Here is a 15317-nt window from a genome sequence, read left to right on the forward strand (position 1 = left end):
ATCTCAGAGCTGATACTGACATCTGCATTCAAAGTAGCTATGCCACTTGCTAAGATCATAGGGGGAGCAGGCAGGAAGCATAGAAGTTTTCCCTTCCTTCTTCCCCCTCCAGTAACTCATTTAAAAAATATGTTTATTTGAGAATCTTTTTGTTTTGTAGCAGCAAGAAACCATGGACTATGTAACCTGACACCACCAGAATCATGAGTCTGTTAATTTCCTTTAAAGTCTGACTGTTTCACAAGGATGAACCTTGAGGACAGTATGTCAAATGAAACAAACCAGTCACAGAAAGACAAATACTGCATGATTACACATATATTCAGTTTCTAAAGTAATCAAACTCATAGAAACAGAAAGCAGAATGCTGGCTGCCAGGGGCTGGGGCAAGAGGAAAATACGGAGTTGTTCAATGGATTTAGTTTCAGTTATACAAGATGGAAAAGTTCCAGAAATCTATTGTACAACAATGTTCATACAGTTAACAATATTGTTAATACACACCCACAAGAAATTTATGTTATGGGTTTTTAACACACACACACACACACACACACACACACACACACACTTTGATGGCCAGTGAAAAGACATGACAGTTGACTCAATTGCTGGCACTCCCTTTTAGACCAAATAGTAAACTGGGATTTCTACCTGTACTGCAAATAGGAAGGTTTCAAAAATTTGGCGGTAGTCTCTAACAGCATAAAGACATTTCCCAAAGTAACCATCACAAGCTACTCTCTTTTCAAACAACCAAGTTCTTGTCCATCTCTTCTACACTGTCTCACAGTTACCTGAGACAACTAAGGCATCTCTAGGTTGTAGCAATTAAATGAAGACTGTGGACCTCTTCAAATCCTTTCAGTTTTCTTCATTTTTTGAGACAGGGTCTCACACTGCTCAGGCTGGAGGGCAGTGGCACAATCATAGCTCACTGTAGTCTCAAATTCCTGGGCTCAAGCAATCCTCCCTCCTCGGCCTCCCAAAGCGCTGGGACTACAAGCATGTGCTGCTACCCAGCCTAATTCTATTTTAAAATATCCTTTTTTCTTTATGTTTCTCATATTCAGAACTCCAAATGTAGTTTCCATATGTCAGTCTGAGGAATGGTGCCATGGTGAGTGTAAAAGAATCATGTAAGATTGTTTAAAAATAAACATTTCCAGACCGGCTGAATCCACATCTAGAAAAGAAAGATCTGGGACTCTGAATTTTTAAAAAATTCTTTTTCCATTCCCCTTTATTTACCCAGCTGTGGCTACCATTCTTTTTCTTAAAAGCCATCCCTGCCTCCTTGGGCAGAGCCTCTTCTCAGCTCCATCGATGCACTGTCATATCTTAAAATATCTGTAACATGCTTATGTGTTAATCTCCTCAAGTATACCGTAAATTATTCAAGGGCAGACCACATATATTCATCATTGCATGCTCAATACATAGCACAGTATCAGACATGTAGCTGGTTTTCAACAAATGTTTTCTGAACCAAATCAACAACTGTCAAGTACTATGTATAGAAACGCATTTAAAAAATTTTTAGAGACAGTCTTGCTCTGTCACCCAAGCTGGAATGCAGTGGTGCCATTGCAATTCACTGCAGCTTCAAACTAACGATCTCGAGTGATCCTCCTGCACCAGCCTTCCGAATAGCTGGGACTACAGCCATGCATCACCACGCCCCAGCTAATTAAAAAAATTTTTTTGTCTAGAGATGGGATCTATGTTGCCCAGGCTGGTCTCAAACTCCCGGCCTTAAGCAATATTCCTACCTCAGCCTTCCAAAGTGTTGGGATTATAAGCATGAGCCACAGCACCCAGCCAGAAACACATTTTTTTTTTTAGACGGAGTCTCACTCTGTTGCCCAGGCTGGAGTGCAGTGGCGTGATCTCGGCTCACTGCAAGCTCCGCCTCCCGGGTTCACGCCATTCTCCTGCCTCAGCCTCCCGAGTAGCTGGGACTACAGGCGCCCACCACCACGCCCGGCTAGTTTTTTTGTATTTTTTTTTAGTAGAGACGGGGTTTCACCGTGTTAGCCAGGATGGTCTCGATCTCCTGACCTCGTGATCCGCCCGCCTCGGCCCCCCAAAGTGCTGGGATTACAGGCGTGAGCCACCCGCCCGGCCAGAAACACATTTTTAAATGACATAATGACTATCGGTTAGAAAAGGCACATCAACACCATCCCAGTTTTCTAAAAATACACATTCCTGAGCCCCCCTGGACTTAGTGAATGAGAACCACCACCTCCACTGGATGAGAACGCCACTCACGGGAAAGAGGGTGTTGAGCTGGTATTTGCAGAAGGAGAACTTTGATTGAGGTGGGTCAGAGACAGGAGGGGAAGGATATTTCAAAAAGGGAATGACATATTTGAAGACACTGAGGTATTAAAAACCAGTCACACTGGAAGAACTCCAAGTGATTCAGTTTTACTGAAATGAATAATTTCTAAGAAAATAGCTAGAAAAGATTCAGAGAGGTGTGTAAAGGGTCGATCCCCAGAAAGCCCAGCATCATAACGCTAAAGAAGTTTAACTTATTCACAAACATTGTGCAGCACTGTTAGAGAGGGGAGTGGAAAACGCACTTGCATTATACAAAAATCACTCCAGATACTATGAAAATGGACTGAAGTGGGGACAGAAGGGAAACAAGGACACTGGTTTGGAGGCTTAATGTAATGATGAGGAAAAGCATAGCAGGGCCTGAACCAAGTCAACGTGAACGGAGAAGAAAACGGATTTGAAATATATTATGGGCCGGACACAGTGGCTCACGCCTGTAATCCCAGCACTTTGGGAGGCCGAGCGGGCAGATCATGAGGTCAGGAGATCAAGACCATCCTGGCTAACACAGTGAAACCCCATCTCTACTAAAAATACAAAAAATTATTTGGGCGTAGTGGCGGCGCCTGTGGTCCCAGGTACTCAGGAGGCTGAGGCAGGAGAATGGCGTGAACCTGGGAGGCGGAGCTTGCAGTGAGCCGAGATGGCGCCACTCACTCCAGCCTGGGCGACAGAGGGAGTCTCCGTCTCAAAAAAAAAAGAAAGAAAGAAAATTCATTATGGAGGCTGAGCGCGGTGCCTCACACCTGTAATCCCAAACACATCAGGAGGTTGGGGCAGGCGGACTGCATTAGTCCAGGAGTTTGGGACCAGCCTGGGCAACATGACGAAACCCCGTCTCTACAAAATATCTAAAAAACTAGCTCAGCATGGCGGCATGCACCTGTAGTCCCAGCTACTCAGGAGGCCGAGGCGGGAGGATCACCTGAACCTGGGAAGCGGAGGTTGCAGTGAGCCGAGACTGTGCAGAGCCAGACCCTGTCTCCAAAAAAAAAAAAAAAGAAAGAAAAAGAAAACAAAAAAGAATACATCATGGAAATGGAAATCAGTATTACTTAGTGACGTGGGAGCTGAATGTTTCCGGCTTCAGAAAACGTGTAAATAACAGCACCACTTATGAACACGGGGAAAAGGAGAAAAGGCAGCTGTGGGGCTAAGGCCAGTGAAGTGTGTCAGGGAGGAACAGTCACTCAGTGTGCAGACATACTGAGTCTGAGGTGGCTACAGGACACCCAGACAGAGATGATGACTTCGATACACAGACCTGTAGACAGAAAAGTCCACGACTGCAGATGAGATTTGGGGTTATAAGCAGAGATGGAAACTAGACTCACAGCAGACGAGATCACTCATCCAAGTGTTACGGTGAGAAGGAGAGAGAAACAGACTCCTGAAGAAATAAAGGCAAAGTAAGGAGGAGACACCCTGAAAATAGGGGAACGGCCAAAGAGGAAAATCGGAAAAATTACGGGGTTAGGAAAAAAGGCACGGTCGGCTGGGCGTGGTGGTTCACACCGGTAATCCTAGCACTTTGAGAGGCCAAGGTGGGCCAATCACTCGAGGTAGGAGTTCGAGACCAGCCTGGCCAACATGGTGAAACCCTGTTTCTACTAAAATTACAAAAAATTAGCCGGGCGTGGTGGCGTGTGCCTGTAACCCCAGCTACTTGGCAGGCTGAGGCAGGAGAATAATGTCAAAAGTCACAGAGAAGGAAAGCAGTGGAAAGTCTCTCGCTGCATTTGACAACTGGAGCTACAGTACTTTCAGAGTAAGTTTCAGTGGGGACGCTGGGGAAGCAGCACAGGCTGAAGCATGCATGGTGGGGAGGGTGGAGAGACAAATGGCACAGTGATTCTTTTAAGCCTGTGTGTGCCTGTGCACAGGTAAGAAATGTCCATCCATGCAGGCAAGAAAGGACGTGGGGGCTGGGGTGGGATATAAGGGTTGAGACAAAAGAGAGCGAACCACATTTATACAAAAGGGAAGAAGTCATGAGACAGAAAGAGGCTGAAAACACACAAAGCGCAGTGATGAGGAGGAGCAGTGCCCACGAGGAGGATGGGAACGAAGGATTCGGCTAGGACAGAGAGAGGGGAGGCTTCTCTCCTGGGACTTTAGGGAAGGATGGGGGCAAAAGAAAGTGAGTTTCCAGGTGCTAGAACATGAAGCTGAGGTGGTGTTTCCTGATTTTTACAACTTTCATCTGTAGAACTGAAAGCAGGACGATATTCTGAGTGTGGTGAGGGGCTCGGAGAGATGATTCACTCGGTGCAGAGCTGGAGCAGAGTGGCAGTGGAGCTGAAGAGGGCATGAGGACAGCAAGGCAACCCCGAGCCCACCTGACACCGGAGTCCACCCAAGGCACACGCTCATTTGCCCAAAGGGCAGAGAGGACGAACGACTGACTTTTCCCAAGCTGGAGCTTCACAAAACGGTGAAATTAAAAAATCCACAGTTATTTTTTAAATATAAAAACAGCAAGTGGCCGGGCGCGGTGGCTCAAGCCTGTAATCCCAGCACTTTGGGAGGCTGAGGCGGGTGGATCACGAGGTCAGGAGATCGACACCATCCTGGCTAACACGGTGAAACCCCGTCTCTACTAAAAAATACAAAAAACTAGCCGGGCGAGGTGGCGGCGCCTGTAGTCCCAGCTACTCGGGAGGCTGAGGCAGGAGAATGGCGTAAACCCGGGAGGCGGAGCTTGCAGTGAGCTGAGATCCGGCCACCGCACTCCAGCCTGGGCGACAGAGCCAGACTCCGTCTCAAAAAAAAAAAAAAAAAAAACAGCAAGAAAGTTACTAATAGTTAGGTTAGAGGACGACGTAGTATGCTACACTACATTTTTTAATCGAAATTTCAATTCAGTACATTTCCAACTTCACAAGACATGAAAAAGTCAACTAAGGATCCTGCTGAAGTCAAAGAGCAGGTGCAGTGGGAGTAAGCAAGTGAAAGCTGGAATGACAGAAAGTAGCCTCAAGGCAGCAGAGTTTCAGATTTCAGAGGGGAACATGACTAAAAGTCAGTGTCACTGGAGCTGAACAGGGCTAGGAACTCCAGCGCAATGAGCCATAGTTCTTTCCCAGAGACATGAAGTCACCCAGACTGAGGAAGGTGGGAAGGAGAGGGTAAGGAGAAAGACAGTGAACGACTGAAGTCAGGAGAGGAGAGGCGCCAGGGTGGTGTGGGGATGTGCTGGCCCAACAAGCCTTGGAAGAGATCATTTCCAATTGCAGGCTGAAGCGTACTGGCTCAGACTAGAAAATCCTGTGGCTACATGAGGAGCAAGAATGAGCAGTCTCCATGTGAGAGCTCAGGAGAACATGGCTTACTAGGGAGGCGTGTGTGGGGAGGGAGGGGGCAAAGAAGAAGATGATTAGGGAGAACATGCACTGGGGGCTGTTTCCAGCAGAGCACAGCTCCAATGGACAACCACTGTGTGGCCCACAGGAGGGAAGCTCGGTTCTCTTAAGGCTAAGTGCTTTTCAATGAGAAGGCATACAGGAAGAGCTTGGTACCAACGATGATGGAGGGAGGCCTGACACGCACATTTTAAACAAAGTCTCCCTGCAGCCTTCAACTGCAGGTATACAACGTTGAGTCTAAAAGCTAAGGAGACAAATCATAAGAGTTTTATTGATGTATATACTTGAGGATAACTTAAGTTACAAATGTTTTTACTTTAAAATAAAATGTTGGTCAGGCGCGGTGGCTCAAGCCTGTAATCCCAGCACTTTGGGAGGCCAAGGCGGGCGGATCACGAGGTCAGGAGATCGAGACCATCCTGGCTAACCCAGTGAAACCCCGTCTCTACTAAAAAATACAAAAAACTTGGCCGGGCGCGGTGGCTCAAGCCTGTAATCCCAGCACTTTGGGAGGCGGAGACGGGCGGATCACGAGGTCAGGAGATCGAGACCATCCTGGCTAACACAGTGAAACCCCGTCTCTACTAAAAAATACAAAAAGCTAGCCGGGCGAGGTGGCGGGCGCCTGTAGTCCCAGCTACTCGGGAGGCTGAGGCAGGAGAATGGCGTAAACCCGGGAGGCGGAGCTTGCAGTGAGCCGAGATCTGGTCACTGCGCTCCAGCCTGGGCGACAGAGCAAGACTCCGTCTCAAAAAAAAAAAAAAAAAAAAAAAAAAAAAACAAAAAAAACTAGCCGGGCGAGGTGGTGGGCGCCTGTAGTCCCAGCTACTCGGGAGGCTGAGGCAGGAGAATGGCGTAAACCCGGGAGGCGGAGTTTGCCGTGAGCTGAGATCCGGCCACTGCACTCCAGCCTGGGCGACAGAGCGAGACTCTGTCTCCAAAAAAAAAAAAAAAAAAAAAAAAAAAAAAAAAAAAGTCTCCATTCCAGTTAAAAAAAAAAATTATCAGCAGGTCGTGGTGGCTCATGATTGTAATCCCAGCACTGTGGGAGACCGAAGCAGGTGGATTACTTGAGGTCAGGAGTTCAAGACCAGCCTGGCCAACATGGTGAAACCTCATCTCTACTAAAAATACAAAAATAAGCCGGGCGTGGTGGTGCACACCTGTAATCCCAGCTACTCGGGAGGCTGAGGCAGGAGAATCGCTTGAATCCAGGAGGCAGGGGTTTGCAGTGAGCCAAGATCACACCACTGCACTCCAGCCTGGGTAACAGAGTGAGACGCCCTCTCAAACAAACAAACAAACAAAAATCCCATTTAGATCAATTTGATAAAACTAATTACAGGACTCAAATGTAGTGTAGTACATCCAATAACTGCAATTACAACAAATATATATAAATTAAAGGCAATACCAGGTTGGGGAAGGAGGATGCAAGCAAGGAGACGGTGGCCCCAGAAAGGCAGTGCAAGTGACCTTGTGACGGGAATGCTCCACTGGTCTGCATCCAGACTGTGGTGGTGATCCCAGGAATCTACACGTGATAAAACTGCACGGAACTTACACACACACAAATGAGTGCATGTAAAACTGGTGAAACCTGGACGGACTGTATTGTTTCAGGTTTCCAGATGTAATATTGGACTGTAGCTATACAAGATGGTACCACTGGGGGAAACTAGGTAAGGGGTATACTCGATCTTTCTGTATTATTTCTTACAACTGCATCTAAATCTACAATTTTCAAAATAAAAAGTTTTTTAAAAAATTAAAAGCATCAGCCGGGCGCAGTGGCTCAAGCCTGTAATCCCAGCACTTTGCGAGGCCGAGACGGGCGGATCACAAGGTCAGGAGATCGAGACCAGCCTGGCTAATACGGTGAAACCCCGTCTCTACTAAAAAATACAAAAAACTAGCCGGGTGAGGTGGCAGGCGCCTGTAGTCCCAGCTACTCGGGAGGCTGAGGCAGGATGATGGCGTAGACCCGGGAGGCGGAGCTTGCAGTGAGCTGAGATGCGGCCACTGCACTCCAGCCTGGGCGACAGAGCGAGACTCCGTCTCAAAAAAAAAAAAAAAAAAAAAAAAAAAAAAAATTTAAAAGCATCAAAGCAAGGTGTAAAACTGGAAAATACTGTCTTCAAAACTCATGGTAACATTAGAGAATTATTCTCTCTAGCTCAGTGATTCTCAGAGATTTGGAGGCAGGGGAAGGGCACCTAAGTATTAGAATTACTGCCCACACCCGCTATTCCCTGAACACACACCCACACCAGAACTGCCACCGCCATGAGCCACGTTTCAGAGGAAGTGGGTCATATCTTCAAGTGTGCTGCAACTAAAGAAAATGGAAAACCACTCTTCTAGCTACTTATCTTTAAGAACAGTTCTAACTGGTGGTAAAGAAAAAAAGCATGTAAGAGAAACACAGTATTTAATAGTAATTTATAACAAACATGAACTATTTTGAGAGACTGCTTCTCATTTGATTTGCCCAAAATCAGCCAATACACCCTTCTTGGAAATGTACTTGGTCAACATAAGAAGAACATTCTATTCGTGTAAGAATAAAAATAAGGACTTTTTTTTTCAAGTGATTGATGGATTTTTCAGTGGTACATCCAGACCCTAAATATCTTGCCTATAACCAATGACTACAAAGTATATAAAAGTATACAGTCTGTGTCCTTGAACAGAGTGAAATCGTTCAACTTACATAGGAGATCTTAACAGGCTGCACCATACCCTAGTCAACAGGGGAACAACCAGAAACAAGCAAAAACCAGAACATGATCAATCTGATACTGTTTTTCAAGTCCCTACTAACAAGGAGCCCTAAAGAGAAAATCTACATTTAGCCCACTAAAATCAAACATAGGGAAACATGCTGAAGCAGGAAGGAGGCCCAATTTAATATCTGAATAAGCTGCATGAATCAGAACAAAAAATAAAATCACTGCATGACGAATACACCAAAACTCTAGTACAATTGTGTGTGTATGTGTATACATCATAATCTAAATGTCTAACAATAGGGGAACTTATGCAAGAGTGGTATTTCCAAAGCCACTGTCAAAGCAATTAAAAATTGTGTCCATAATTTAAAAAGTTTACAATGTACTGCTAAGAAGAGCTACAAATAAGTATGTGCAAGATTCTAATTTTCCATTTAAAATGTTTATTTTTAAAAACTCCAAAGAATATAAACCTGTTATTATTTATTTTTAAATAAGTTTGTTCCTTATACTTTTCTCTGTTTTCTAAGTTTTCTACAGTGAGTACATACTACTCTTATAACTTGGGCAAGGAAAGAAACCAAACTACACCAATAACTATTTTAAGTAAAACTTACAAAGGCCATGGAATAATATGAAAAGGAAATATATATGGATATTATATAGACATCTATAATTACAATTATTTTAAAGAAAGAAAAATTGTGTATAAGAAAAACAGGTTGGTGGGAAATACACCAAAATAATGGTGCCTATGTTTGAAGGATGAAATAATTATGGGTAATTATTTTTCCTTCTACTATTCTACGCCTTTAAATTCTTCTTTAAAGAACGTGTCTTATGTAAACAGGAAAAAAAAATATTGTATTTATCAACACTGACCCCAAGCCCTCCTTTCACTACATCCTGCGTCCTAAAACAAACCAAAAAATACACATGCACACAAACCCACAAGTACTTACATGGGCTTACATCTCTGTATCTGTTTCGATTTCTGTTTTCTGGAAACTTGGCCACTCTATGAGGATAGTCATGGGACTCATTTCGAATTTCCTTAAAATAACAAAAATATATTTTAATATCCCTCTTAAATTTTCCACAGCAAAACATCATCTTCCCAGCCAGTGTAAAATAACATTAAGCACTTATGATATGCCAAGTACTATGCAAAGCACGTTGTCTACATCACCTCAGTTAATCCTCACAATACTAATGGAAACAATTTCTTTCCCATTTTATCTGAGGGATGAAAGGTTTTCAAAGGTTAAAAATCCACCAAAGGTCCCACAGCTAGTAAGTGTCAGCCCCAGGACTGAACCAAGGTCCTCCAGATGCCAAAGTCTGTGCTCTAGATCTGTTTACTTACTGCTAATGAGCCTCTATTCAATACCTACAAGCAAGCATCAAACTCTCTATGAAGCAGAATGCAACGGAGGTATCTATGGTCAGCCACATCACAGTCAAATTCTGACGAAAACTCATACCATCTACCTAAATTTTGGAGTTTCTACCTGAAAATATTTATTTCTTCATCTTCATGCTATTTAACTGTTACTTTATTTTGAACCCAGAACTATCCTCAAATTTTATTTCTATCATGTTTGTCATTACTTCTCCTTAAAAAAAAAAATTATTTCTAAAGCCATAAATGTTCAGCAACAGGCCTTGCACGGTGGCTCACGCCTATAATCCTAACACTTTGGGAGGCCAAGGTAGGCAGATCACCTGAGGTCAGGAGTTCAAGACCAGCCTGGTCAACATTGTGAAACCCCAGCTCTATGAAAAATACAAAAATTTGCCCGGGTGCGGTGGCTCACACCTGTAATCCCAACACTTTAGGAGGCTAGGGCAGGGGATCACCCTCAGGTGTTCGAGACCAACCTGGCCAACATAGAGAAACCCTGTCTCTACTAAATATACAAAAAATCAGCTAGGTGTGGTGATGGGCACCTGTAATCCCAGCCACTCGGAGGGCTGAGGCAGGAGAATTGCTTGAACCCAGGAGGTGGAGGTTGCAATGAGATGAGATCATACCATTGCACTCCAGCCTGGGTGACAGAGCAAGATTCTATCAAACATAACATAACATAACATAACATAACATAACATAACATAACATACAAAAATACAAAAATTAGGCTGGATACAGTGGCTCACACCTGTAATCCCAGCACTTTGGGAGGCCAAGGTGGGTGGTTCACAAGGTCAGGAGTTCAAGACCAGCCTGGCCAAGACGGTGAAACCTCATCTCTACTGAAACTACAAAAATTAGCCAGGCACGGTGGCAGGCACCCGTAATCCCAGCTACTTAGGAGGCTGAGGCAGGCGAATTGCTCGAACCTGGGTGGCAGAGGTTGCAGTGAGCCGAGGTCGCATCACTGTACTCTAGCCTGGGTGACAGAGTGAGACGGCAAAAACAAAACAAAACAAAAATTAGCCAGGCATGGTGGCGAGCACCTGTAATCCCAGCTACGCAGGAGGCTGAGGCATGAGAATCACTAAACCCGGGAGGCGGAGATCGCAGTGAGCTGAGATTGCACCAGTGCAACAACCAGCAGGCCTGAGGCTCATCCTAGGTGCCTTCGGGTTCTCTGCACTTCAACGTGGAAGACATTCTGTAAGGCTATATCTGCACAAAGCTCCCACTACTGATGTATCCAGAATGGTCAGGTTTGATCTTCCAGGAAACAGTATTCCAAGAATTAAAGTAAATACAGAAGTGTAACAGAAACCAAAAAAAAGCATGCTTTAATGGCAAAAACTAAATTGTGCTTTGCTCACACTATCACATGTAAGAAGAAGCTTTTTAAAAGTTAGGTGCCATTTTGTTTATTTGTTTTTATAGAAACAGGGTCTCACTTTTTGCCCAGGCTGGTCTAGAACACCTGGGCTCAAGTGAGCTGCCTGCCTCAGCCTCCCAAAGTGCTGGGATTACAGGTTTGAGCCATCACTGCCAGCCAAGTATCTGAAGTTTTTATTTAGGGAACATGATGCACAAATTTCTAATATATACATTTTTCTGGACGTGAATGGACTGGTAACAGTACTTTTGCAAGATACAAGACACCGTTATTAGCCTGCAATGTGGAAAAGAAATTTAATTGTATCCCTTTCAAATGGAAAGTTAATTGACTTAATACCATTTACTGGTTTCTGCATTTATCAGTAACACCTGTTCTATCATAAACCAAGTTTCAGCACAGCAGGGGTCTGTTTCTGGATCCTCATTCTACGTCACAGAACCATTTGCTTGCCCTTGAGACAGTATCAAATTTTAGTTACCACAGCTTTGTAATCAATGTATCTGGTAGGCAAGTTGTCCCCTATTTATTCTCCCCATTTGCATTGCAGTTCATGATATTTTAATTAATTTTGTAGTTTTCTTCATAAAGGTATGCTAAAGGTTAGCATAAATGTATGATAAAGGTTTATTCTCAGAAACCTGATAGGCTTTGTCGCTACTGTAAATGGGATGAAAACAAAATAAAAACCTATTGGCCATTACTAGTGTATAGGAAAGATACTGATTTGCGGGGAAAGGAGGTTTAAAACAACAAGCAGCACAGGACTCCCTCCACTTCTTCCACCTCTGTTATACACACCCATTTTCCACACTTAAGGCCATCTGTCAGGTGCAGATTTCTATTTTTAACTCAGAGAAACACACTTCTTTGTGTGCACTATACAAAAGACGGTAGGGCGCCCAGTATAGTGGTAGGGAGATTTAAAATTTACAAAACACAACACAACAGCCAAGTTCTTGGGGTTAAGAAATATATTCATAACATAAATACATTTTATTTTCTCAGCTAGTAAGATCTCTTGCATTGAGTCCATTCTTTCAAATCTCCAACATTAATCATTTGTTCTTACTTTATAAAAAAATTTCAGTGAACTTAGAAGAACCAGTATTTCAAAAAGCAGCTCCCAGAGATGCATAATAGCTGTTTATTCCAATATGCTCTTTCTCTTTCTTTCTTTCTTTTTTTTGAGGCAAAGTCTCACTCGGTTGCCCAGGCTGGAGTGCAGTGGTGCAGTCTTGGCTCACTGCAACCTCTGCTTCCCGGGTTCAAGAGGTTCTCCTGCCTCAGCCTCTTGAGTAGCTGGGATTACAGGCATGCGCCACTATGCCTGGCTAATTTTTGTATTTCTAGTAGGGACGGAGTTTCACTACGTTGGCCATGCTGGTCTCGAACTCTTGACCTTAAATGATTTGGCTGCCTCAACCTCCCAAAGTGCTGAAATTACAGGTGTGAGCCACCGCGCACAGCCCCAGTATCCTTTCTTTCTTACTAAAGGTATCTGCTTTTGCTTTCGGACCACAATGAGCCCAGCTGAAAACTATCTGCCCCAGCCTCTAAGGTCCTGTGACAGTCTGGCCAATGGGAATCAGCAGAAACCACTGGGCTGGGCTGCAGGAAAACGCTGACAAAGAGGACTGGCTCCAGGTACCTTTGTCCTCACTGCTGCCTGCCTGGAACACAGGTTTTGCTGTCGGGGTGAGGGGTGGGAAGAGGCAGGAGCCATCCTGTGACTAGGTAAAATGTACATTCCTAAGAAAGCTAAGCAGAAATATCAGCATTGGGTCATGGGTGACATCAAGAAGCCACATTAAGAGCCCTGAATTCTCTCTCCAGAATTCATATCACATGAGAAACCTAACTCCTATTTGTTAAATCAGTTACTGATGAATTTTCTTTCCAATGTAGGTAAATTAGGTCTATAACTAATATACACAGCAAAACCAAATCTCAACAACTAGATCTGTCACTGATGAGGCATTTTCAGGAATACCCAAGACACAAAACTAAATAATTTTATAAGCACACTGGCCGGGCGCGGTGGCTCCCGCCTGTAATCCCAGCACTTTGGGAGGCCGAGGTGGGCGGATCACGAGGTCAGGAGATTGAGACCATCCTGGCTAACCCAGTGAAACCCCGTCTCTACTAAAAATACAAAAAAATTAGCCGGGCGTTGTCGCAGGCGCCTGTAGTCCCAGCTACTCGGGAGGCTGAGGCAGGAGAATGGTGTGAACCTGGGAGGCGGAGTTTGCAGTGAGCCGAGATCGCGCCACTACACTCCAGCCTGGACGACACAGCGAGACTCCCTTTCCAAAAAAAAAAAATGTATTAAGTTCATTGCATAAGCTATAGAATATATTGTGTCTGTCTAACTGGCACTGGGAAAGCAGACAGCTGAGCTGTTCGCTGGGTCTATCACGTAAGGCAAAGCCAGCTCTACTTGTCTTCTGGCGCTAAAACTTTCCCCTTCGATCACAGAGACATTCCGACTGTTTCCTTCCGGGCACAGCAGCTCCCATCTGTAATCCTGGTGTTTTGGGAGGCCCAGGTGGAAGGATCACTTGAGGGTAGGAGTTTGAGACCAGCCTGGGCAACACAGTGAGACAGCAGCTCGGCCAAAAAAAAAATGTTAATTAACCAGAGATGGTGGTGTATGTGTGGAGTTCCAGCTTCTCGGGAGGCAGAGGCAGGAGGACTGCTTGAACCCAGGAGTTCAAGACTGCAGTGAGCTAGGATCCCGCCACTGCACTCTAGCCTGGGCAACAAAGTAAGGCCCTGTCAAAAAAAAAAAAAAAAGAGAATGTTTCCCATCAGCAGCGAAGCCTGTTAATCCAAGGTTTCTAAGCCTCAGCACTACTGACATTTTAGGCTGGCTAATTTTGGCTGAGGGGGGAGCCAGTGGGGGCTGTCTTGTGTATTGCAGGATGTTAGGAAGCAGCATCCACCGCCTCTACCCATTAGATGTCAGCGGCACCCCCCCCGCATCTGTAACCACCAAAAATCTCTCCAGACATTGCCAAATGTCCTTCGACAGCAAAATCCATCACGAACATACCCCCCACCGACACGCAGCTGAAAACCACGGTTCTCATTTAATACCAAACCACACCTTTAACCAAAACCAGATCTAAATGGCAGGAATCTTTGCTTTAAAGTATAATTTAACCAAAAGTTTTAAATCTAATTCTTTTTAACATGATTTCTGCTCAGAAAAAGAAGGAAGAATTGAGTCACTAGTTAATTTCTTTCTTAGTGGCGATGATCCAAAACGTAGGCAACTCACAGAACAAAGATATCTTTCACAATTATTTATAATGTTGAAAGGCTTTAAATAAACTAAATGTCTAATGACAAAGAAAAGACTGGTTGAACAAATCGTGGTATATCCAACTGAATAGCATGCAGCTCTTTTAAAAACAGGCCTCATACCACACTGGTAGTAGCATAAATTCACAGTCTCATGGAAAGATAACATGACATAAACAAAGGAAAAACAAATCAGTAAATGGAACTGAGCTATTATTAATACATGCTATTTGGTAAAAAAAAAAAAAAAAAAAAAAAATCCATTTAGCTCCTTAGCTGTATCTGACATTTATACACACGTGCATTGCCTACATTAAGACCACCCACCACCTCTTTTTCCAAAGTCGTCTAACTTTTGGGACATTATGAAATGGTCCATTCTAATCAACCGCCTTACAGCTTATCTCTAGGCCCAAAGATTTTAAATTCTAAACACACCTACTTTTTTTTTTTTTTTTTTTTTTTGAGATAGTGTTGCTTTGTTGCCAGGTGGGGTACAGTGGTGTGATCTCAGCTCACTGCAACCTCCACCTCCTGGGTTAAATGGATTCTCCCACCTCAGCCTCCTGAGTAGCTGGGACTACAGGCGCCCGCCACCACACCTGGCTAATTTTTTGTGTTTTTAGTAGAGACGGGGTTTCACTGTGATAGCCAGGATGGTCTCGATCTCCTGACCTCATGATCTGCCCGCCTCTGCCTCCCAAAGTGCTGGGATTATGGGTGTGAGCCACCGCGCCCGGTCTGAACATACCTACTTTCAATGT

The 15317-nt window shown here is 44.3% G+C and overlaps 1 protein-coding gene across 4 annotated transcripts in view; it reads right to left on the reverse strand.

The window, feature by feature from the left end:
- PTPN2 (protein tyrosine phosphatase non-receptor type 2) overlaps nucleotides 1-15317 on the reverse strand; it is a 98907-nt gene that overhangs the window by 63649 nt on the left and 19941 nt on the right. For all 4 annotated transcript variants that reach the window (XM_050767572.1, XM_050767571.1, XM_050767570.1 and 1 more), the window contains exon 2: nucleotides 9409-9499. In XM_050767572.1, the coding sequence (XP_050623529.1) occupies nucleotides 9409-9499 (91 nt within the window). The remainder of the gene's footprint in view (nucleotides 1-9408; nucleotides 9500-15317) is intronic.

The sequence above is a fragment of the Macaca thibetana genome, chromosome 18 (genome assembly GCF_024542745.1).
Source record: "Macaca thibetana thibetana isolate TM-01 chromosome 18, ASM2454274v1, whole genome shotgun sequence".
NCBI classification, from domain to species: Eukaryota; Metazoa; Chordata; class Mammalia; order Primates; family Cercopithecidae; genus Macaca; species Macaca thibetana.